The sequence below is a fragment of the Ovis aries genome, chromosome 4 (genome assembly GCF_016772045.2).
Source record: "Ovis aries strain OAR_USU_Benz2616 breed Rambouillet chromosome 4, ARS-UI_Ramb_v3.0, whole genome shotgun sequence".
In the NCBI taxonomy this organism is placed as follows: domain Eukaryota; kingdom Metazoa; phylum Chordata; class Mammalia; order Artiodactyla; family Bovidae; genus Ovis; species Ovis aries.
Genome location: NC_056057.1, coordinates 24018790 through 24043663, shown reverse-complemented (window position 1 = coordinate 24043663; position 24874 = coordinate 24018790). Strand labels below are relative to the sequence as shown.

Here is a 24874-nt window from a genome sequence, read left to right as displayed (position 1 = left end):
ATATATGTTATTTCACTGGCTTTTAAGACAGTATCCAGATGCCTTCAGTTTGTCAACAAAATTCTCAGATGTTTTATTTATCCAAGATTCTCTCCTACGAACATCCTGTCCAAGACATCGCGGCAGAGGCACACATCAAGAAGTTGAGTATAGGTAGATGAGGAAGGGAAGAAATAAGAGCAAATGCATAAAAGTGTTTTCAGGATTAGTTGTTTAAGAGCATTATCAGCAAATAATGAATATTAAAAGGAGAAAGGAAATTTTCATAGTCTCAAACCAACAGTTATTCTGGAATTAAATATTTGGAATAAATTAAATATTTATTCTGGAATTAAATATCTTTCTGGAATAATGGAGATAACTACTGCAATGCCTGTAGCCCCTTTCTCTATGATATTATGGCCATCACCTTGTAAGTTAATAGTAATCCTGAGAAATTTGCAAGAATATGTGGAGAGGAAACATACACTGAGAACAGGTCAAGAGTTTATTTTATATCTCTTCTCTATGTATTTGTATCATTAGAATATTCTTCTTAGGATGTTCTTTTAAACTACAGGTGTATAGGTTTCCAGTAGTGCTACACTCTGACTCTTTACTTTTAACAAGTTACCCTTTTTTTTTCAGTCTCTTGGTGCTTTTACTGTAATTTTCGTACAGAGAGATGTGAACTTCTGTCTCCTGATGACTAGTTCTCCAAATATCTTATTTTATATTGCCGTAGGTGTTCCTTTTCTGCTACTGAATAGAGTGTAAGTAGAGCATCTTCTATATCACCTGAGCAATTGCTTTAACAGCAATATCAATTTCTGGATTTTCAAAATACCGTTTTTTGGCCATTGTAACTGGAGTGAGAGTTCATAAATTTTTAAATAAAATGTTCTAATACAATTTTATTTCATGGATTGAAGCTAGTTGAGCAATAACCAGACTACACACACACACACCACACACACACACACACACATGCATATGAAAATGCAGCAGGGACTAATTGCTGATTAATTCTCAATTTATTTGTATATCTTTTAGAGAATCAGATCTGTGGTTAATTCGACCTTACCTGAATATCAGAATCATGTGAGGATCTTTTTAAAAAAATCCTGGTCTTTGAGATCCATCCCAGACCAATGTACTGTTTATCACAATGTTTTGGGCCCAGGCATCAGTATATTTTAAAAGTTAAACAAGTGATTGTAAGATGGATCTAGGTTTGAGTACCACTGGATTAGACACAAAACTGTTTGGGTTGGACAAAGATAAAGCTTTTTGTTGATGTTCAGTCGCTAAGTTGTATCCTACTTTTTGAGACCCCATGGACTGCAGCACACCAGGATTCTCTGTCTTTCCCTGTCTCGTGAAGTTTGCTCAAACTCATATCCATTGAGCTGGTGGTGCCATCCAACCATCTCATCCTCTGTTCCCCTCTTTTCCTCCTGCCCTCAATCTTTCCCAGCATCAGAGTCTTTTCCAGTGATCTGGCTCTTTACATCGGGTGGCCAAAGGATTGGAGCTTCAGCTTCAGCATCAGTCCTTTCCGTGAATATTCAGAGTTGATTTCCTTCAGGATTGACTGGTTTGATCTTGCTTTTCCAGCACCACAGCTCAAAAGCATCAATTCTTCCTCCCTGAACCTTCTTTATGGTCCAACTCTCAAATCTGTATATGACTACTGGAAAAACCATCACTTTGACTATTTGGACCTTTGTCAGCAAAGTGATGTCTCTGCTTTTTAATGATCTATCTAGGTTTGTCGTAACTTTTCTTTCAAGGAGGAAGTGTCTTTTAATTTCATGGCTGTAGTCACTGTCTGCAGTGATTTCAGAGACCCCCAAAATAAAATCTGCCACTCTTTCCATTTTTTTCTCCATCTATTTGGTATGAAGTGATGGGACTAAATGCCATGATCTTAGTTTTTTGAATGTTGAATTTTAAGCCAGCTTTTTCACTCTCCTTTTTCACCTTCAACAAGAGGCTTTTTAGTTCCACTTCCCTTTCTGCCATAAGAGTGGTGTCATCTGTACATCTGAGGTTATTGGTATTTCTCCCAGTTATCTTGATTCCAGCTTGTGCTTCATCTAGCCTGGCATTTTGCATGATGTACTCTGCATATAAGTTAAATAAGCAGAAGGGCAATATACAATATTGATGTACTCCTTCCCCAGTTTTGAACCAGTCTGTTGTTCTTTGTTGGGTTGTAACTTTTACTTCCTGACCTGCATATATTTTTCTTAGGAGGCAGATAAAGCAGTCTGGTATTCTCATCTCTTTAAGAATTTTCCAGTTTGTCATAATCCACACAATAAAAGGCTTAGTGTAGTTAATGAAGTTGAAGTAGATGTTTTTGAAATTCTCCTGCTTTTACTCTGATCCAACAGATATTGGCAATTTGATTTCTGGTTTCTCTGCCTTTTCTAAATCCAGCTTGTACATCTGGAAGTTCTTGGTTCATGTACTGTTGAAGGCTAGTTTGAAGAATTTTGAGCATTACTTTGCTAGCATGTGAAAAGGACACAATTGTATGGTAGTTTGAGCATTCTTTGGCATTGCATTTATTTGTGAGTGGAATGAAAACTGACCTTTTCCAGTCCTATGGCCATGGCTGAATTTTCTAAATTTGTTGTCATATTGAGTGCAGCACTTTAACAGCATCATCTTTGACAATTTGAAATAGTTCAGCTGGAATTCCATCACCTCCACTAGGTTTGTTCATAGTAATGCTTCATAGGGCCACTTGACTTCACACTCCAGGATGTCTGACTCTTTTGCTAATTTTAAATACCATATGTTGCTAAGGGAAATGTTAATTATCACATATAATTTTGTACCGTTTACAGATAGTCCTCAACTTATGGTGGATTAACTTATTGCTTTTTTGATTTTAGGGTGGTTCAAAAGAAATATGTATTCAATAGAAATTCTACTTTGAGTTTTGGATTTTGATCTTTTCCCAGGCTAGTCTGCAGTACATTACTCACTCATGATCCTGGGCAGTAATAGTGAGCTGCAACTCAGGCAGTCACAGGATTGCAAGGGTTAACAACCCACATACTTACCACCATTGTCTACCCATACAATCATTTGGTTTTTCACTTTCTGTACAGTATTCATTGGAAGGACTGATGCTGAAGGTAAAACTCCAGTGCTTTGGCCACTTGATGTGAAGAGCCAATTCATTGGAAAAGACCCTGTTACTGGGAATGATGGAGCGCAGGAGGAGAAGGGGGCAACAGAGGATGAGAAGACTGGATGACATCATTAACTCAATGTTTATGAGTTTGAGCAAACTCTGGGAGACGGTGAAGGACAGGGAAGCTTGGTATGCTGTAGTCCATGACACGACTGAGCAACTGAACCACAACAGTATTCAACAAATTGCTTGAGATATTCCACATGAGATCCACCTAGCTTCCCAGGTGGCACTATTGGTATTGGTAAAGAAGCTGCCTGCCAATGCAGGAGACATATGAGACGCAGGTTTCATCCCTGGGTCATGAAGATTCCCTAGCGAAGGAAATGGCAACCCACTCCAGTATTCTTGTCTGGGAAATCCTATGGATAGAGGAGCCTGGCGGGCTGCAGTTCATGGGGCCTCAAAGAGTAGGACACGACTAGCATCTGAATGCACATTCCCCACTTTATTGTAAAATTGTCTTTGTGTTGGACGATTTTGCTGAATCACTAAAAACATTAATGTACATGTTCTGAGCACATTTCCATTAGGCTAGGCTATGCTGTGGTGTTTGTTGAGATATTAGATGTCTTAAATGTGTTTTCAGGTTATGGAATTTGTAGCTTATGTTGGGCTTATTAGAACATTACCCCATCAAAATTATGAATATCTGTGCCAGTATGTTATACACATGAATGCTAACTCAGTACGTATATTATAAAAGTATGTCTAAAGTGTGTGTCTCTTTACACAGTTGCAGCTAGGCAACCCTACTATTACAGGGTTAAAACAGCCACTGCCAAGATGCTTCTTACTGGGCACAGGAAAGATTTCTAAGTCACAAATCTTTGTGATAAGGGGAAAACCTCTGCTGATAAGTCTACGTTTTGAAGGAAACTTTTGAAAACACTGAGTTGGGAGAACTAAAAGATGGTTTTTCCATAGTCCCATCTAACATGAAGATTAAAGGCATTGTTAGCCTCTTTCAGGTTATCAAAGCTTTTATTTTTCCCTGAAAACCCCATGTCCTCACTGAAGGAGGGACCCATGGCATTGTTTAGTTTGGCAAATAAATGACAAGATTATTAATTTATTATGAGTTCTTTAAAACTTGTTATTTTTTAAAAATGGCAAATGAATTTGACAAGTTGAATAGTCGTGTTGTTAACCCGTGGGATGATTATCTTCTCTTATTAGTTATGACTGTTATTTGGACGGTAAAACTATTGGCTGTCCTGTGTCCCCAGGTGAGACACTAGGGACTTGCCTTTCCAAAAGTCAAGTAGAGGTTGCCTTTGGGTTGTAGATCCAAGATCAGTAGATGGGTCCAACCCAGGTTCCTTTCAAATTACTCCTTTGCTCTGGGTCTCAGATCATGTGAAGACTTTGTGGGCACCCTTTAAGGGGAGAGTGTCTGTTTCCCACCATCCTTCCATCCTCTTGAATACCCGTCTCACTCTCCAGCACCAGATGTTCTGGGGACTTGTCTTTCTAGTGCAAGGCTTCCAGGTTGCGCCTTCCAGTTTGTGGGTCTTGACCATACCACATTTCTATCCCTTCTCTAGTCTTGTGGCTTCTTTGTATCTATGGTTTTATAAGATCTTTCCTGCTGGTCTTTAGATTGTTTTCATTGCTGTTTGCTCTGTAAAGAGTTGTAATTTTGGTGTGCCGTGGAAGGAGATAAACTTCTACTCTGCTGTCTTGGCCCCTCCTGTTATGCTTGTTGTATACATAGATGATATTTCTTCATCTGTTAATTTAAGTCAGTAAAAATATAGACTATTTTCTTGTACTAGAAAAATAAGTAATATAATTTTCTGAACTCACAAAAGTCATGGATTCCAAAGAAGAAGACCTGGCTGTAATGGAAAATTCTATTACTTCTTTTTCTATCATAAAAAGACCAGATTTATGTTATATAAAAGAGTTTGGATCACTATGTTACTCTCTTTTATCTGTGAGACTTTGAATAATAATGGCTTCTTTAACCTTGATTTTGTATGTGTTAAGTGGGGAGAAAGTTTGATTAAGTAATGTAATTTTGAGTTTTAACTAATTTAAGATAAAACACTGCAATCTCCAAAACACTCTACACACACAAACTTTAATTCATAGTGTTCATAGAATTCAGAGCATAAAGCAGGTATAGATTTTAAGAGAATTGTGATGAGGAGCTCCACACAGGGCAAATTGTTGTCTGCTGTAGTTCAAGATGACCCTGAGAGTTTTGCGGACAAGGTGTCAGATAAATATGGGATACACTTGAACTTGATATTGAAGGGGATGCTGGGTAAAAAGAACGTCATGAAGAAAGGAAGGACTCTGAAATCATGAGTTGCCTTGGGAATTAGATGTCTGTGTATTGCTGACAGGGAAGGCACAGAACAGGATTATTTACAGGTAGCTGTAGATCATATTTTGACACATCTGTGATGCCAATAGGAGGAGCTTGTACTTCAGTTCAAAGGCGAAAGGAAGCATTGAAATATGGTGATATGTTTGAAGTCTGTTTAGGATGGAACACGAAAGGAAAAGGAATTTATTGGATACTTGACACTTTGCTGTACACAGTGTTTCCAGGTCTGTGTCATTGTTATAATGTTAAGTATTAGAAAATTGAGCCACAGAGAGATTAAATATATACCCAGGGACATTCAGACAAAGAGTTCTGGAGCCAAGACTCAAATCCAAATTTATCTGCCTTTAAATCTTTCCAAGACTCTATGGGACCTTTGCAATTAATCTGACAAATGCACATTGAGCTTTTTTGGAATAAGGAAGCAAAGAGGCAGTGAAATCACAAAGGAAGCTCATTTGAGATGCAACAGACACCTAAAGAGATATGAAACCTATTTTTCAGCTGTGTTTTATAGGACCTTTTAGTTTGATTCTTTTATTTTCTTAACGTTGCCAAATACACTTTATTTTTATGTCAGAATTATGTAAAAGGATTTAAATTTTCCTTGAAAATCATGTACACATTCAGAATTTTACTAGCTATACATTTCTAAAATATAACTAGTTTAGCTCTTTTGGCATTAGATTTTCTGTGACTCAGCCAAACTTGAAAGGATTCAAAGATTGAACCCTTTAAAAGGCTTCTGGAACAACTCATGCAGTAGAGCAGGTGTTAGAAAGAGAAGCCAAAATCTCCTCTATCAATTCCCAGGTAAATTTCCTCCATTCAAGCACACATCAAAGGCATTTGCTGAACAAAATTACCCCTGCTTTTAGACTTGGTACCACCTTGCTTTTTAGATCACGCTAAGAGTGATGGAAAAGATGAGCTAAAATGAACCCATTCTCTTTGTTGTGGCTATTAACATTAAACTACTTCCTCGTAGGATGGATATGCTAGTCAAAGGCAGCAGTTGGTATCCAGTGTTCTTCTCCAAGTTTCCTTTCCTAGTAGCCAGGGCAAGCTTTGAGGACTCTGGAATTAGCCCTGTATTTCAGAGTTGCCTCAAGTCACAATCCTCCTTGGCTTTGTAGGAGACTCGGTATTTTGTGCTGAGCATCTATGCTGATTCCTTATTCCAAGGGTTAAACCAGCTGTTTGAATCTGGCTGCCCAGTATTTCAGTTGTCAGTCTTTTTGGAAGCTGGACTTTTGTCCCATTACAAATACATATTAACTGTGAATTGATCTCCCAGTTCACAGCTGCCTGCCTGTTTGGCTTCCTGCCTGGATTTCTCAGCCCAGAATCTGTCACTGTGCTCTTATACTTGAAGCTCTAATATTAGCTGAACTATGACTGAAATTATGTCTTTCACTCAGCTGCTATCTGTTCATCTAGGCGTCACGTCCTTGGTATATCTTCTGCTAGAGGGTAGGATGAATATAGCTAGGCATCCTTTCTTTTTGTTGCTCCATTTTGTTTGTTTGTTTGTTTTTGTTTTCTGGAGGTGCCATGTGGCTTGTGGGATCTTAGTTCTCTGGCCAGGGATGGAACTCATGCTCCCTGCAGTTTAAGCTAGTGTTCAAACCATCAGACCACCAGGGAATTCCTGCCCAGTATTGTTTCAGACAGACTTGATTTAGAGTTGATATAAGCAAAAAGTTAGCAATATTTATGATTATAGGTAATAGGGTGAAATCCAGAAAAGCAACTGAGATACAAAATAAGTTAGTATGTAATTCTCCTATAAAGGCACTTAGCACACAGCAGTAGGTATTTCGCAGTCTAGCACAATTTGGGAATCTAAGCAGATGTGTAGACAATTTATATAAGGGGATTCTGTTTAAAAAGCATGAAGCTAAGACAAAATATCTGGAATGTTTCGATATTCTGTACCAAAATCTCTATCTATAGAAGGTTGGCTAGAAAAGTCAAGACCTCAGTCTTTGAAAGATTGGACCCAAGAGGAGTTTCTGGGACATGAATAAAAGAGCAAGATAAGGTTCCAGGTTCTAAACTAGACTATGGAGTGGGGACTGGATTGTGGGTAAACTTCAGATGTCAAGACGTTAAAAATGGAACTTGAGAATTGGAAGAGGAGTACCAGTTGAGCTGATGGTGATTCATCTGAACATGAATCAGAGCTTCTTAAATTGTCCCAGACCCTGATCATCACTGAGTCTCAGATCATGGAAAATGCAGTCATCAAAATAGAGATTTTGGCTTTTAATTCATTAGTTTGTTCTTAATGGTCTCCCTCTAAAACTATTCCAGGGTGAACTATGACCAGAAAACTGTTAAAAAGTGACAAGAAAAAATCTGAAGGCTGCTGTCTTCTCTTGGGGCATTTATAAATGATTACTGAATGTGTTTTTCATTTCTGTGCATGCTTAAATGAAAAGCCCATCTTCAGGTGGTATCTCTAAAGTTCTCTGTAAGGCCTGCGTATCGGAAACCAGAAACCATTTTCTCTCTTTGGTTTTATTATGGAGCCAAGGTGTGGTTAAAATAGTCCACTGGGATATATTCTATTAGGATTATTCTAGTTTTTACACATATGAATATATGTATGTCTATATATGTGTATGTCTCTGTAGGTATGTACAGAAGGTTATACACCTAAATCTGTAAGCAAGAGGAAGTAAAAGATTTTGTCCTAACTTAGACTAGTGCCTTTTTTATCTACAGAGAAGGATTTGAGAATAAAGAATCAGCTTTTTATTCTTTTTTAATATAGCGCCTGGTCTCTGAAATAGTATGTTTCTGCCAAGGTGCCTGTCAAAGCAATTACTGTAATTTGTTGTATTTTAGGAATAGCTCTGATCATTTCAATCCAAATATTTATTGCAATTCTATTGCTTCAGCTTTGTAATAAATGGAATGTTGTTCAAAAATAAAAATGTTCATTTTCTTCTCTAGGGTCACCTACAATCTAGCAAGGGACACAATAAAACAATTTAACCTGGAGCACAGTATGGAAATTGCTAGCAAAATATATAATGAAAAAAATTATTTATAGAAAGCTGCACAGGCTTTAAGCATGTTATAGTGCATGCACACACAAACACTCACACCAGAGAACCTCAGCCAAAAGACAAAACAATCCACTTAAAAATGGTCAAAAGTCTTGAAGAAGATATTCAGATGGCCAATAAGCACATGGAGGGATGTTGAAGATCATTAGTCTTTAGTAAATGACTACTCCAGTACAAATCGTAATCATTTTATCCATCAGTTCAGTTCAGTTCAGTTCAGTCGCTCAGTCGTGTCTGACTCTTGGCGACCCCATGAATTGCAGCACGCCAGGCCTCCCTGTCCATCACCAACTCCTGGAGTTCACTCAAGCTCATTCGCATCAAGTCGGTGATACCATCCAGTCACTCGTGCTCTGTTGTCCCCCTCTCCTCCTGCCCCAATCCCTCCCAGTATCAGAGTCTTTTCCAATGAGTCAGCTCACATGAGGTGGCCAAAGTATTGGAGTTTCAGCTTTAGCATCAGTCTTTCCAATGAATACCCAGGACTGGTCTTGTGTAGGATGGACTGGTTGGATCGCCTTGCAGTCCAAGGGACAAAAACTAAAAAATAGCAAGTATTGACAAAGATAAGAAAAATTGGAACCCTTACATGTTGCTGGTAGGTGTGTAAATTAGTACAGCCATGTAAAAATCTGTTTGGCAGTTCCTCAAAACTTTAAATATAGAATTACCATATGACCCAGCAATTCTCCTCTTAGGCATATACCCAAAGAACTGAAGCATATATTTGAATAAAAACATGTATACGTGAATGTTTGTAACATTTTTATTCATGGAAAAAACTCAATCGTGTATGAGCTGATGAATAAAAAATAAAATGTGGTATAATCATAAAATGTAATATTTTTAGCTGTAAAGAGGAATCAAGTGCCGACATGTACTACAACATACATTAACCTTGAAGACTTTATGCTAAATGAAAGAAGTCAAACAGAAAGACAATGCCTTATATGATCCCTTTTGTATGAAATGTCTAAAATATGGGTTTCTTTTTGATGTGAAGAAAATATTCTGGAAGTAGATGGTGGTGATGGCTACACAGTGTTGTGAATATACTAATAAACCAGTGACTTGTATAGTTTAAAATGGTTTAAGTGGTAAGTTTATGTTCTGTGAATTTTATTGCAGTAAAAAAGTACAGTCACATACACTTAAAACTAAACACAATTTGCAATAGAAAGAAAATTATAAATTCCAAATAAAAGTATCATTTGTAAAATATAGGCATGATGTACTTAATGGGCATCTAAAAGTGAATTTTCTAAGAGTTTTTCGAAAGCTCATTTGTAAATTAGTTGTTTTGGGAACTGGAAAATGTTTTATGGTGATTCAAATATAACTGAGTTTTGAGGGTAGGCAGGAAGGATTATATTCAAGTGCTGGGAAATAGTATCTGCTCCCTATCCCGTAATAGAAAACTAAAAATCTGCTTATTTCCCAGATTTTAGTTTCAAGCTCATTTTATCATTGTTATTTAAACTTGATTGAATATTTAAAAGACAACGATACTTGTGTAACTTTCTTCTTTAAATATATTGTAATTCTTAGATGTCTTGGTCAAAATTGTATTTTGATATGATAACATTATGTTAGCCGATTGACGACACACATTTTTATTATATTTATATATAAATTTTAAGCTCATAATTGTGATCTTTCATGACATGATTTCCTGTGTTAATTTTTTATTTTTATTTTTACTTTATTTTACGTTACAATACTGTTTTGGTTTTGCCATACATTGACATGAATCCACCATGGGTGTCCATGCGATCCCAAACATGAACCCTCCTCCCACCTCCCTCCCCACAAAGGTATAAAACTTTTGGAAAATCATAACTTAAAATACTTTTGGTAACATATCTAAACTTTTTTCTTAATTGGCATAAGGTAAATTGAGCCTTATGGATATTTAGAAAATTCTCTCCTGCAAAATACTAAGATGTATAGTTTGCCTCTGAATGGATCCTATTTTTCTTATTTATCCAGCAGGGCTATTTTTAGTTAATGGAGTGATATATGGAAAATGCCCTGTGAATGGTAAAGTTCAACAAAGAATAGCTAGGTTTTCTGTTTGTTTTTTTTTTTTTTTTAAACTATGTCATTCACTTAAATGTTATAAAGAAAAGAAAGGGGAAAAACATGCTACTGATTCATTATTTGCATATTAATTCATATAGTAATAAACAGTGGCCCCATTCTTGGACAGAACATGTTTTCTTCTGTTTCTTTTCTTTTTTCTTTCTTTCTTCCTTTTTTTTTTCTTTTTTGCCACACACACAACTTACTGGATCTTAGTTCCCTGACTGGTGATTGAACCTGGGCCCAACAGTGAAAGCGCTGAGCCCAAACCCCTGGACCACCAGAAAATTCCCATTTCTTTCTTTCTGTGTGTATGTGTGATTGCCTTTTCCAATTATATATCCCTTCAAAAATGATAAAGAATGTTTTGCATATTTATCTTAAAATTTAGTATCTGATAGTATTTATTTATATTTTAAGAAGTCTTTGTTTCTGAACTGGGTTATGCAAGCGTACTAGCATATATAAACAATGTGTTTTCTATTTCTTATAGATTCTACAAAGAAATTAAAAGATGTACTTGAAGAATTCCATGGTAATGGTGTGCTTGCAAAGTATAATCCTGAAGGGGTAAAGCCTTTCTTTTTTTTTCTTTATTTAAGTTTCATGTAGATGTTTGGAGGAGGGATTTCTTAACGAAGAGTTCTTGGAAACATATATTCATATCCAAAATGAAATTCATAATGAGATGCTATTCTGGAAGACACATTAAATGGTATACTGCTTATTTTCATCCAAAAATTTTTTTGCTATTGAAAATTGCATTTCTATATTGTATGCTTGGTAGTGTATAGATTATCTATAATATATGCTAGGTTCTTTTCCTAAAAGTCAGGAAAAATGTTTAGATAGAAAAAGAGAGAAAGTGTGTCTGACTCTCTCTAAGACGGACTTAATGTTAACTCAGCATCAGGGCAGGAAGTGGTGCCTTGACTGAAGAAAAATTCTGTGATGGATATCAGATCTATTACTTTAAAAAGCAAGCTTTGATACAAAGAGAGGAATTTATTCTCCTTATCTTGTTTTTGTCTGGTACCAGTAAGCTTTTGAGTCCCTGAAATTCTTTCCCTATAAAAACCTGATGTACTGTCCAGTTGCTTTGAAACCCCTTTCTTAAATGAATGCCTTTCTCTTCCTAATTATTTGTTAATAATCTTGTCTTTTATGTTAGCTGAGAAATGCTACATAGTAAATGTTTGATCACCCCTGCTCTAAGTTATTTTGCAACTTTACCAAGTGATAGTTGGATTTTATGGGAGTTAAACTGCCCAGATAGTTGGGTTGTATGGGAGTTAAAACAAATTGCCCAGAACTCTTTTACCTGGATATATTATTTAGTTATTTAGACAGATTTGTTTGCTGATTAAAATGTGATTTGGTTTTTGTTATCTTTGTTATTGTGGTTTTGAATGTTCACAAAATGACAGTTCTTGGCTATCCTTAATATTTTGCTTCTCTGGGAGTTATAGAACTAATGTTTTAGTCAAAACCCAATCTTTAAATTCTGACCTCCTTTTGGTATTTTCAATACTTACTATTTTTATTACAATAGTTACTCTTTTTCCTTTTATATTTTTATTCTGTCTGCATTCCAATACATAACTATACTTTTTAAAACTTTTTAACCTGAGATTAATTTTGTTTTTTTTTTAAAAATAAAGTTAATGTTTAGTGCCTACAAATGATACAGAAAATAGACAACTTAAAGTCATTTCCATTTGCCTATATCATGGGGGAAAAATCACATATTTGCCCTCATTCTGCTCAGATTTTATTTTCCTAGATCTTTAGAGAGAGAGAGGAAAAAAAAATGTTGGCAGGTAAATTTGTAGAACTGAAAATCTCAAACACCAAGAAAGCAGGGTTGAAAAGGTAAAAATGACAGCTTTACTGAATTGTTACAAGACCTCCAAAATTCAGTAATTATTTACATTCTCAAACATAGTTGAAAACCTGCATGTACCTATTTATATACAGAGAGAAAACCAGTTTTCTCTCCCTAAAGATAGTTGTCATCTATAAATTCATTTGGAATGTGGTCTTGTTTGCAAATAGACTTTTTGCTTCAATTATTTCTTATTTAAAGGGCTTTCAGGACTTAATCTGACTGATAACTGGATTTATTAAGGTAATTACTAGATTCGTTATTAGATGTATATGATGTCAGCCTTCTCAATAATGTAATACCTCTCAATAATTGCACAGATTTGCTCTTGAAATGCATTATTAAAATAATGAACAGTTGAAAAACAAAAAGCTAGATCTTATTAAGACTCAAAATTATCTCTAATTTGAGTAAAACCTCTCTCAAATTTTAAAGTTGATGGGTATTTTCCTTTCAGGAGAAAAATTTAAAGTTTTTATGAATCTTTTAAACACTAGTATGTATTTTATAAAAATCAATAGGATATATTTAAATCTAAATATTTAAATATTTAGATTCAGTGTTTAGAATTAAAACTTCAAGGTCTAAAGATTCTGTTCAGCACATACCTTCATCAAGTTTATAAAAATTTGCTCTAATAGTAGAAAATAATTCATACTGTCAACTCACATGTGTGAAAATATCACTCTATTGACTGGTCAAGTTGAGCTCAGAGTAGACATAGTTGAGTACCTAATTAATGTTGAGCTATACAAGAAAAACTAGGAAAGTGATTAATCCAGTCATGCTTTATAGTAAATGACTAATACTTTGCTTTCTAAAATAGACATAGTCTGTATCATCCATGGAAAATGTATTTTCAAAGAGACTACAACCTAAATCTCTCTCAAATCATTTTCTCCTTTACTAAGTAAAGTTCCTTAAAGGGTAGATGCATTATTTTTGTTATCACTTACTTGAGCTACTGAATTATAAAAGCTGTGTATACAAACTTAATCGAATGAAAATGTGACCTGTTTTAGTCTATGTGAACAGAGAATATTAAGTGTAATATATGGATGAATCATTTATTTTTAGTTCCTATGCAGAAATAAATGACAGAATCATAAAATATACATTTAAACAATGGCTTTAAAGATGTTTTAAGCATAAAAGCTTGAGGAAGGTCTTGAGAGAACCAAATATGATGGTAAATTAAGAAACTCACTTTAAGAAGAGTAAAATGCCTTTCCCAAGATGCACCATCTAGGTTTGTGACAATAACTATAATTAAAATCTAGATGTGTGTAATCCCAGTTTAAGATATTTCCTGTTTACTTAATTGATGAAGCCATTAGAATGAGAGGGGAAACCAGGGGATATGAGAAGGATGAGGGGAAGGAAAACCTATTTCCTATGCATTGAATGGCATAACTTATATATGAGCATGGTATGTTCCATTGCACCCAATTACCACTAACTCGTACCCAGTAAGGTAAGAGATGCCTGTTAGTTTCACCTAATCTTATGGTGAACAATGTAAAGCTTATCATATAGGTAGATTGTAATGGCCATCCATTCTTAGTGAGAAGGTTCATAGTAAACCAGTCAGAACATCACAGATATAATAGATTCATAAGAGTAGTAGAATTTTGTAATATGACCATCAGTTTGGCATTGAAAATGTAAATATTTTCCTCTGGATTTCAAATTCCATATCAAACTGTTTTGTTGGCATCTAAAACAATGGGAAGAAATTAAGTAGTAGCGTATACATAGAGAAATTAAATGTTTACCTTTAAAGAGATGGTGAGATCTAGGCATGTTATTCTGACAGGAGGAATCATTAGAAGTGGGGAATAAGTATAATCAAATATACCTTTATATATTCTATTATATATTTATATTCTTCTCTGGAAGGTTTCCATTATACTGTATGTGTTATTCATTATATTTTCCTATGTCAATTAGAACTGTTTGCTTATTACATTCTAAGACTGATCTACTCAATGAGTCTCAAGTTTTAGCTGGCATCAGAGTCACCTGGGGTCTTCCTAAAATAGTTTGCTGACTCCCCACTTTAGTTTCTGGAATGGAGTTCAAAAATTTCTCTTTATCAGTTTCCCAGTTGATGCTGAAGCTATTTCGGAACCATATTTTGAGACCCCTGCATCTAAAGTGTGTTTTCAAATCAATCTGTAAACTTGACTTTGTAGTTACATTATCAGCAGTATGAGATGATGAGTATAAATTATCTTACATTAACACATGTATTCTTTCTTTCCTTGCATGCACAGAAACAAGACATTCTTAATCAAGTAAGACATTTTCTTTTCTATTAAAATCTGTCTTTTCTTTCTTTATTCTGATGTGAGCTATGAATTTCTCATCTATATCACTGAGCTATACTTTTGTACAAGTGAGATGCATATATAAGATTAACTGTAATACTTATAAAGATAAAAGTGACTGATATTTGTTCAAGTTCTCAAACAGAGAAACTATACCTCAATAGAATCAAAAAGGGTCCAGAGTGCAGGCTTCAGTTTTGTAGACTCTTGAGCTTAATTTTTCTAATTTCACCAAAATATCATCAGGCTCTGGTAAAAAGATTTGTTTAATGAAAGTCTTAAATTGTTAATTTATGATGAGAGATTTAACAATAGGCTTTAAATGCAATTGATAAGAACATCTGATTGGTCTACAGTGCTATTAGCATATGTGAGGGAAATATGAATGAGAAGCTCTTGATTTTCACCCTCCTGGGAAAAAGAGTAAACCCATCTGTGGTTTCAACCACTCTCTCTTAGTCATGTCCATTTCGTAAAGGAGGTTTTAGGTCCATAGTTCAGTTGGATGCACAGAATTACAATACATTGTCGAGTTCTGTGAATGGATGTTTATATCCCAGTAGGAATGTGTGCATGCGATTTTACTATTAATAAAATGCACGAGCTGTCTAAAACCATATTGTCTCCCTTGGACCATACTAGGTATGTATTAGCTGCTTATTTTTTTTAATTAAAATATATATTTTATTGAAGTATAGTTGACTTATAATGTGTCGGGTACACAATTCAGTTATACATATGCACATATATTCCATTTCAGATGATTTCCACTATAGATTATTACAAGATATTGGCTATAGTTCCCTGTGCTATACATTTAAACTTTTTGCTTGTTGTATATCTATTGTTTTAAATTAGAAATCTAGCATTCTATTCATATTAAGTCAAACAAATGGAATCAAATGTAATAAAAATTTTAGCTAGGAAAAAATTCATGTTTTCAAAAATATATATATATTATACATAATACACTAAAGAAAAGGCTTTTTTCTATGCTTGATAAAGGCTTAGAAAGAACATCAAAAAAAGAAGAGATAGAGAAATTGGAAAACATAAACTAAATGAAATGGACGCATTGAGTATGCAATAGAAAAAGTGAAACAAGCTGGATAAAGGGTCATCATTGTAGTCCAGTTGCTTTTAAGCATGGCTACTCATTAGAAACTCTGTCTAGAGTTTTGGAGAAAAATGCACTAGCTGCTTCTTATTTGCTAGTTTCCATGTTGTTTCAGTGACAGCATGCACTGTCGTTTTGTCCCTGACATGTTTCAGTATGATTGATTACATCAGAATGAACTTGACTGACTTAGATGCTGATCCTATATATTACACTCTCCTAGGTTGCAACACAGCTGAAATGGAAATTCACTGGTGGCGATAATTGTTACTAGCCCCTTTCAGACCTGACCTCTCAGGAAACCTACTAGCTCCCCCAAAGGCAGTTCCCATGAGGTTTATGTTATTAGGCGGCAATCCCATGGACAGAGGAGCCTGGTAGGCAACATTTCATGGGGTTGCAAAAGAGTCTGACATGATTTAGCAACTAAACAACAACCACCACTTCAGAATAAGCAGTTGTTTTTATGAAGCAGGCTCTAGCTTCTGAAGGGCATTTGTTGTATACTTTGGTTCACAAACACAGCATCCCACACAACTTGCCTTCCCGCTCCAGGCTGTCTGAAAACTGGTGGCAGCTGAGCCTGTCTCTGTATGGGGTCAGCCTGGTGAGCTGCCTCCTTCCTGTTCCTTGTTCAGTCTTTGTTCTGGATGTAGTTAGCAGGGAAGCCATTTCAGTTGCAGAGTATAAACAACACGGAAGCTGAGGGTAGCCCAGGGGAAACAGTCGTGTGAGGCTTGCATACTTATTTCTCTCCATGTGTGTTTTGTCTGCCTTGTCCTGTGAGTGTAAGATTTTCTTTTTACATTTCCTGTCAGTAGATGATTCTTGGCTCAAGGCTGAGTTAACTTTTTATCGCTCCCTGGGTATACCTTATCTTTGTACTCAGTACTCTGTACTGGGTTTATGCTAATGTGCATAGCCTTTATATTCAGACAAGTGAGTTGCCTCAATCCCTTAAGAAGAAACTTGGGAATTTAGAACCTACATTTTGTAGTGTTGCTGGCTAATGTATATTTTAAATGTCTTTAAAAAGGATATTGATGCTATTATAATTAGTAGCAAAGATAAACACCCTTCTATTTTAAGCTATAATTGTCCTTCCAGAATCAAATTCAACCTTTGCCATTAAAGAAACCACCTTGAAGTGTAATAGAGAAAATACAGTCTTAGGAATCCAACTGAACTGAGTTCAAATTCCACGTCTGCCACATACAAGCAGGTCTTAGACGAGTTACTTCATCTCTCCTAGCCTCAGTTTGTTCACCTATCAAATGAAGAGACTATTGCCTCTGCTTAGTTGTTGAAAGGGTAACATTCTCAAGTAGATGTAAAATATTTAACCCCTGTGTCTTACAGGTGTTCCACTGATGTTTTGAGGCAGTGGTTGTTGGTCACATTGTACGGATCAACAGGCTTTCAATGAAACTTCTGGAGAACATATAAATGATAAAACCAAGAATATCTGAGATATCCCAACCAATCCTAGAACCTCAATTTTCTCATAGCCTCAGTGTTTCTTATCCAAAAAGTTAGGAGGTATAACACGGTGACTCTGATGTCTTTTTCCATCGCTCAATTGATTTCCTTCTAATGTATGAGTGGAGCACAAGTCATGTGATTTGCTTCCCCGATCAAGCCTTGTTGTGATCTAGAATGCTGTCCTAGTGGTCGAGTTAGGGTGTCTGTTGTTCCCCACCCCCCACGACTGCATAAATGCTAGGACAATTAGTTAGCAAGGAGTGGATGTAACATGTTTACCAATATTTCTGCTTCACTTCTACCCTATTGCTATCAAAATACTTTCAGTCATCTCCTTCTCTTATCAAACTTATAGCCAGAACACAGTTTTGAAAACATACCATGAAATGGAAGAATAAAATGCCTACTATCATCCTGTCGGGATTTTGATTATGTATTACTTATTGTTGAAATACTTTGTGACTTTTATTTCAACACGTGGCCTCAGTTTTTATGCCCTTGATACTCCAAGAATTGCTCTCACATGGAATGGACCATGTCCAAAAATTTGAGAAAATATTTGCCTAGCTCCTTGTGAGATTAATTAGTTATGTCATAATTAAACAAATCAATTTGAATAACTCCTTGCAGGTTTCTAGTAATTGCACTGAGGAGCAAATCTCATCGTTTCCAAAAAAACACACTGTTTTATATCTGTGAAAATATTTAGAATTTGAGAATGGACCATCTGCCACATCTTATCCTAAATTGCAAGCTTAATGATTTAACTGCTTAAAGTGACTAGGTGATATCTGTCACAGTCAACATGTCACAAATGATCCATTTTCCCCTTAATGTTCTGTAATAAATATACAGAAATTTGAAAATAGGTAAATATTTAGAATATATAAAATGTAATTATACTAATTGCTTCCAATTGCTTTTTCTACAGATGAGCTGCTAAAACAAGCTTAAATAATTTGAAAAATAGGCTGCTAACTCTCTTTAATTTGATGATAATCACTAACTTTGACATGTAGTAAACATTCTGTATAGGTTACTCTTCCATTTCTTTCTTTCTTTTTTTTTTTTCTTAACACCAAACACAAAGATAAACTCAAAATGGATGAAACACCTAAATGGAAGACCAGAAACTATAAAACTCTTAGAGGAAAATATAGGCAGAACACTCTATGACATAAATCACAGCAAGATCCTCTATGACCCACCTCCTAAGGTAATGGAAATAAAACCAAAAATAGACAAGTGAGACCTAATTAAACTGAAAAGCTTTTGCATAGCAAAAGAAACTACAAATAGGTTGAAAAGACAGAATGAGAGAAAGTAATAGTAAATGGAACAACTGACAAAGGATTAATCTCCAAAATATACAAGCAGCTCATGCAACGCAATACCAGAAAAACAAACAAGCCAATCAAAATGTGAGCAGAAGACCTAAACAGACATTTCTCCAAAGAAGACTTGCAGACGGTCTTTCATTTTTTTATAACAGTTATTAAATAGTTCATATAAAAGTTAAAAATCAGAGACAAAGTGATGTTGGGAACTTCAGGTGATCTTTTTTACTTGTTTAAGGAAAAATAGGGGCTTCCCTGGTAGCTCAGCTGGTAAAGAATCCAGATACAATGCAGGAGTCCCCTGTTTGATTCCTGGGTTGGGAAGACCCACTGGAGAGGGATAGGCTACCCATTCCAGTATTCTTGGGCTCCCCTGGTGGCTCAGACAGTAAAGAATCTGCAAGATTCTGGAAGATCCCCTGGAGAAGGGCATGGCAACCCACTCCAGTATTCTTGCCTGGAGAATCCCTGTGGACAGAGGAGCCTGGCAGGCTACAGCCACGGGTTTGCAGAGTCAGGCATGACTGAGTGACAGAGCACAAAGGCAAAGAGAGAAAATTCTTTAGGTGCTTGCTACACCTAAAACTTATCTGAAGGTTTGTCTATTGTGTTTATTTGTATACTTGCATCAATAGGAATAGATTTTTTCAGCAGGAATACATTTAAGGATATTAGTGGAAAATCTGGACATTTGTGTATAAGGACTTAGAGTGTCTAAGGAGTTTAAGTTTTTTTTTTAATAGCTAGAGGAAATGATAAATGATATTCTTAAGATCAATAACCAGTAACACTGAAGAAGCTGAAGTTGAATAGTTCTATGAAGATCTACAAGACCTTCTAGAACTAACACCCAAAAAAGATGTCCTTTTCATTATAGGGGACAGGAATGCAAAAGTAGGAAGTCAAGAAACACCTGCAGCAACAGACAAACTTGGCCTTGGAGTAAAGAATGAAGCAGGGCAAAGGCTAACAGAGTTTTGCCAAGAGAACGCATTGGTCATAGCAAACACCCTCTTCCAACAACACAAGAGAAGACTCTACACATGGACATCACCAGATGGCCAACACTGAAATCAGACTGATTATATTCTTTGCAGCCAAAGATGGAGAAGCTCTATACAGTCAGCAAAAACAAGACTGGGAGGTGGCAAGAAAACACAAAAGAACTGTATGAAAAAGATCTTTTTGACCCAGATATGATGGTGTGATCACTCACCTAGAGCCAGACATCCTGGAATGTGAAGTCAAGTGGGCCTTAGGAAGCATCACTACGAACAAAGCTAGTGGAGGTGATGGAATTTCAGTTGAGCTATTTCAAATCCTGAAAGATGATGCTGTGGAAGTGCTGCACTCAATATGCCAGCAAATTTGGAAAACCCAGCAGTAGCCACAGGACTGGAAAAAATCAGTTTTCATGCCAATCCCAAAGAAAGGCAGTGCCAAAGAATGCCCAAACTACCGCACAATTGCACTCATCTTACCTACTAGTAAAATAATACTCAAAATTCTCCAAGCCAGGCTGCAGCAATATGTGAACAGTGAACTTCCAGATGTTCAAGCTGGTTTCAGAAAAGGCAGAGGAACCAGAGATCAAATTGCCAACATCCGCTGGATCATCAAAAAAGCAAGAGAGTTCCAGAAAATCATCTATTTCTACTTTATTGACTATGCCAAAGCCTTTGACTGTGTGGATCACAATAAACTGTGGAAAATTCTGAAAGAGATGGGAATACCAGACCACCTGACCTGCCTCTTGCGAAACCTGTATGCAGGTTAGGAATCAATAGTTAGAACTGGACATGGAACAACAGACTGGTTCCAAATAGGAAAAAGAGTACGTCAAGGCTGTATACTGTCACCCTACTTATTTAACTTGTATGCAGAGTACATCATGAGAAATGCTGGGCTGGAAGAAGCACACGCTAGAAACAAGATTGCCAGGAGAAATATCAATAACCTCAGATAAGCAGATGACACCACCCTTATGGCAGAAAGTGACGAAGAACTAAAGAGCCTTCTGATGAAAGTGAAAGAAGAGAGTGAAAAAGTTGGCTTAAAGCTCAACATTCAGAAAACGAAGATCATGGCATCCGATCCCATCACTTCATGGCAAATAGATGGGGAAACAGTGGAAACAGTGGCTGACTTTATTTTTTGGGGCTCCAAAATCACTGCAGATAGTGATTTCAGCCATGAAATTAAAAGACACTTACTCCTTGGAAGGAGAGTTATGACCAACCTAGACAGCATATTCAAAAGCAGAGACATTACTTTGCCAACAAAGGTCCAACTCTTCAAGGCTATGGTTTTTCCAGTAGTCATGTATGGATATTAGAGTTGGAGTATAAAGAAAGCTGAGTGCCGAAGAATTGATGCTTTTGAACTGTGGTGTTGGAGAAGACTCCTGAGAGTCCCTTGGACTGCAAGGAGATCCAACCGGTCCATCCTAAAGGAGACCAGTCCTGGGTGTTCATTGGAAGGACTGACGTTGAAGCTGAAACTCCAATACTTTGGCCACGTGATGCAAAGAGCTAATTCCTTTGAAAAGACCCTGATGCTGGGAAAGACTGAGGGCAGGATGAGAGGGGTACGACAGAGGATGAGATGGTTGGATGGCATCACTGACTCAATTGACATGAGTTTGGGTGAACTCCGTGAGTTGTTGATGGACCGGGAGGCCTGGTGTGCTGCGGTTCATGGGATCACAAAGAGTCAGTAACGACTGAGCAACTGAACTGAACTGAAGATCAATAAGTTAACTTTTCTATTTATTAATTTATTTCTAAAGCCAATGGGAATAATAGGCTTGCATTCAAGAGAAGACCAGGTATATATTATTGAAGAAGTCCAATCAAGTGATGAAAACTGGAATGGCAAGGAGGATTATAATAGAGCCTGAGGGCAGATTTAGAATATTTTTCAGATATGTGGTCAAAAGTAGTAGGTTACATTTAGAATATAAAAAAAAATTATAGTCAACTCAGAGTTTTCAAGATTGTCGAACTGAGATAATTCATCACTGTTTATTTTTATATTTGTTTCCCTTTTTTGTCTAATGATTAGCTTATTGTTAGACTAGTCAACAGAGTTGATGGTGACAAACCAGTTGTACTAGATATGGATTTTGGAAAATCAAAATCTGCCTATAGAATTATACTTAACTGTAACATAGAAGCTTTTAAAATCATAAATATTTAGCTCCTTGGCAATAAATAGGAACCTTTAACTTTGGGCATTTTACTTGATTTTTCTGAGGCTCAGAAAATTAGTTTTACAGCCTTCCTGGCTATAAAATAGGAGTGATAGTCGCATTTGCTCATGGAGTTATTGTGATTATTAAAGTATAGCATACACATAACATACTTAGTCCAGTTCCTAGAACACAATGACATTTAGATAAGTTTCCATATATACAACAAATACTTTAAAGAAATTCTAATTTAATTTTTTCATTTATAGATAATAGGGCATATTACTGACTATAAAGATTGAAAGGAGAGGTTGAAGTCTTTAAGAAGTAGTTTGGCAAAAAACAAACAAACAAACAAAAAAACCAGTGAGGATAAACATATAGAAAGTGAGAAAAGCACTTGGAAGAAAAATTACTGGGTTGCATACCAAATAATGCATGTATATTATGTATCAGATATTGCTCCCTGGTGGCGCAGACAATAAAGAGTTGGCCTGCAGTGCAGAAGACAGGAGTTCAATCTGGGTTGGGAAAATCCCCTGGAGTAGGAAGTGGCAACACTTTCCAGTATTCTTGCCTGGAGAATCCCATGAACAGAGGAGCTTGGTGGGCTGCAGTCTATAGGGCTGCACAGAATCGAACGCTACGGAGCGACTAACACTTTTACTTTTACCTGCGTTGTATCTGGACATGTGGAAGAAATAGAAATGGTCAAGATGATCCTTGCTACCAAGAAGTATCAAGCAATTAAATATATTTTACAAACTGCTAGCCAAATACTTCAACTAGGGAATCTTCCCTGTAGCTCAGATGGTAAAGAATCTGCCTGCAATGCAGGGGACCCAGGTTTGATCCCTGGGGCAGGAAGATCCTCTGGAGAAGGGAACGGCCATCCACTCCAGAAATCTTGCCTGGAGCATCCCATTAACAGAGGAGCTTGGTGGGCCACAGTCCATAGAGTCAGAGTCGGACATAACTGAGAGACTAACGCTAAACTACTAAGGAATTCTTAAGTCCTGAAAATAATCAATGAGTTCCCTGACCCCCTTGTAGACTCTCAATCCCTCACTCTCACATGGTAGCTGAGCATTTCCTGATCTGTCTTCTACACCTTGTCATCTTGATGTTTCTCCCAATAAAAACCCAGACATATTTGGACCTTGATGGATTAGAAAGAAGATAATTTTAGGATAATATGTATTTGAAATCATTCCAGATATTTGGTTATATTCTTATCAATAGTTTTGTTGATTTAGTTTTATTTTAATTTGCTACAATATTACATATATATCCATATGCTATCATACTTTAAAATAATCTCATTTGAGATTTATTAAAACAATATATTCCTGGTCAAAAACTTTTTGCATTTATTCTATTTCACAAATTCTTACCATCCTACCTGAGTCAGTTTTCTTTCTTGCTAGATGTCATACAAAGAGGTATTAAGTGAAATTGTGCTTCTGTCTTTGTTTTTGCTATTCCAGTTGTCCATATTTCACATATATCATGATAACCTGCAATGGAAAAGAATTATGTTAAGCATTCTGTGGTGCAGAGTTGTGTTGGATCTTATAGTCTAGCAGGAAACAAGAGATACTTGTAATTCTGCCTGTACACATACCTGCATTAAAAGAGTCATTTGGTAATTTTTAAAAATTTATTTTTTTCATCGAAGGATAATTGCTCTACAGAATTTTGTTATTTTATCTCAGACATCAACATGAATCAGCTATAGGTGTACATATGTCTCTTCCCTCTTGAACCGCCTTCCCATCTCCCTCCTTGAAGATGCAAGTATGCAATCCTTAAAAACTTACAGATGCATGGTTATTCACAAAATCTTTATTCTGTTTTATTTTTCGAGGAGAAATAACTTTTAGAGCATTTGGTGTGTGGTTCAGTTATAACTCACACCAGTTCTAGTGACAACACTGAAACATAGGCAAGACAGCATCCTACGAGATGAAGGTGGAGTCTATTTTTAAAAAATGGTACAAATGAACTTGTCCACAAAACCGAAATAAGAGTCACAGATGTAGAAAACAAATTCATGGTTAAGGGGGTTAGAAGAGGAGGGATAAATTGGAATGTTGGGACTGACATATATTTATATATATATACTATGTATAAGAGAGATAACTAATGAGAACCTACTGTATAGCATAGGGAACTCTGCTCAATACTCTGCAGTGGTCTATATATATGGGAAAAGAATCTAAAAATAGTGTTTATATGTATATGGATAACCGGTTCACTTTGCTAAACACCTTAAACTAACACAACTGTGTAAATCAACTATACTCCAGTAAAAATTTTTTAAAAGAGTAGATTTCAGCTGAAGTACAAAATTTAGTTGGATACAGACTCTTGATCACAAGATATACTGAAAATCACAATAAAAGTAACCCGCTTAAAATTTTTCTGATCTATTATGTGCATTTCATAATTACTAAAATAATTTGAAGTATCATTGTTTGTTATTCTTGCCATTTGCCATCTCTTGCTGAAAAAAAATGTCAATTTTTCTCGGTGAGACTTAATAAATGTTAGTTTTAAGTAAAGACTGGTACAGTTAATAAATTATGCACTTCTGAGGTAGTGAAGCTAATTCCATTTGCCAAAACTAAGTTTTAAATATCCAATGTGAAATTTAGACTTTCACTCTTTCTCTTTGATGGAAGTTTCTCCGTGGCAGTGTAGGAGATTATCAAGGAGTGCTCTGAAATCTGAAGCAATGTACAGTCTATTGCAGAATCAATTTCAGTGCTGCTGCTGCTGCTGCTGCTGCTGCTACTAAGTCACTTCAGTCGTGTCTAACTCTGTGCGACCCCATAGACGGCAGC

At 36.1% G+C, this 24874-nt stretch overlaps 1 protein-coding gene across 15 annotated transcripts in view; it reads left to right on the top strand.

Annotated features, from left to right (window-relative positions):
- Positions 1-24874, top strand: part of DGKB (diacylglycerol kinase beta) — a 1339752-nt gene that overhangs the window by 632932 nt on the left and 681946 nt on the right. For 8 of the 15 annotated variants that reach the window (XM_060414944.1, XM_060414942.1, XM_042248425.1 and 5 more), the window contains one exon: positions 11181-11257. In XM_060414944.1, the coding sequence (XP_060270927.1) occupies positions 11181-11257 (77 nt within the window). Of the gene's footprint in view, positions 1-11180; positions 11258-14848; positions 14870-24874 lie in introns of all 15 variants that reach the window. The other 7 variants (XM_060414943.1, XM_060414940.1, XM_060414938.1 and 4 more) reach the window with 1 other exon arrangement.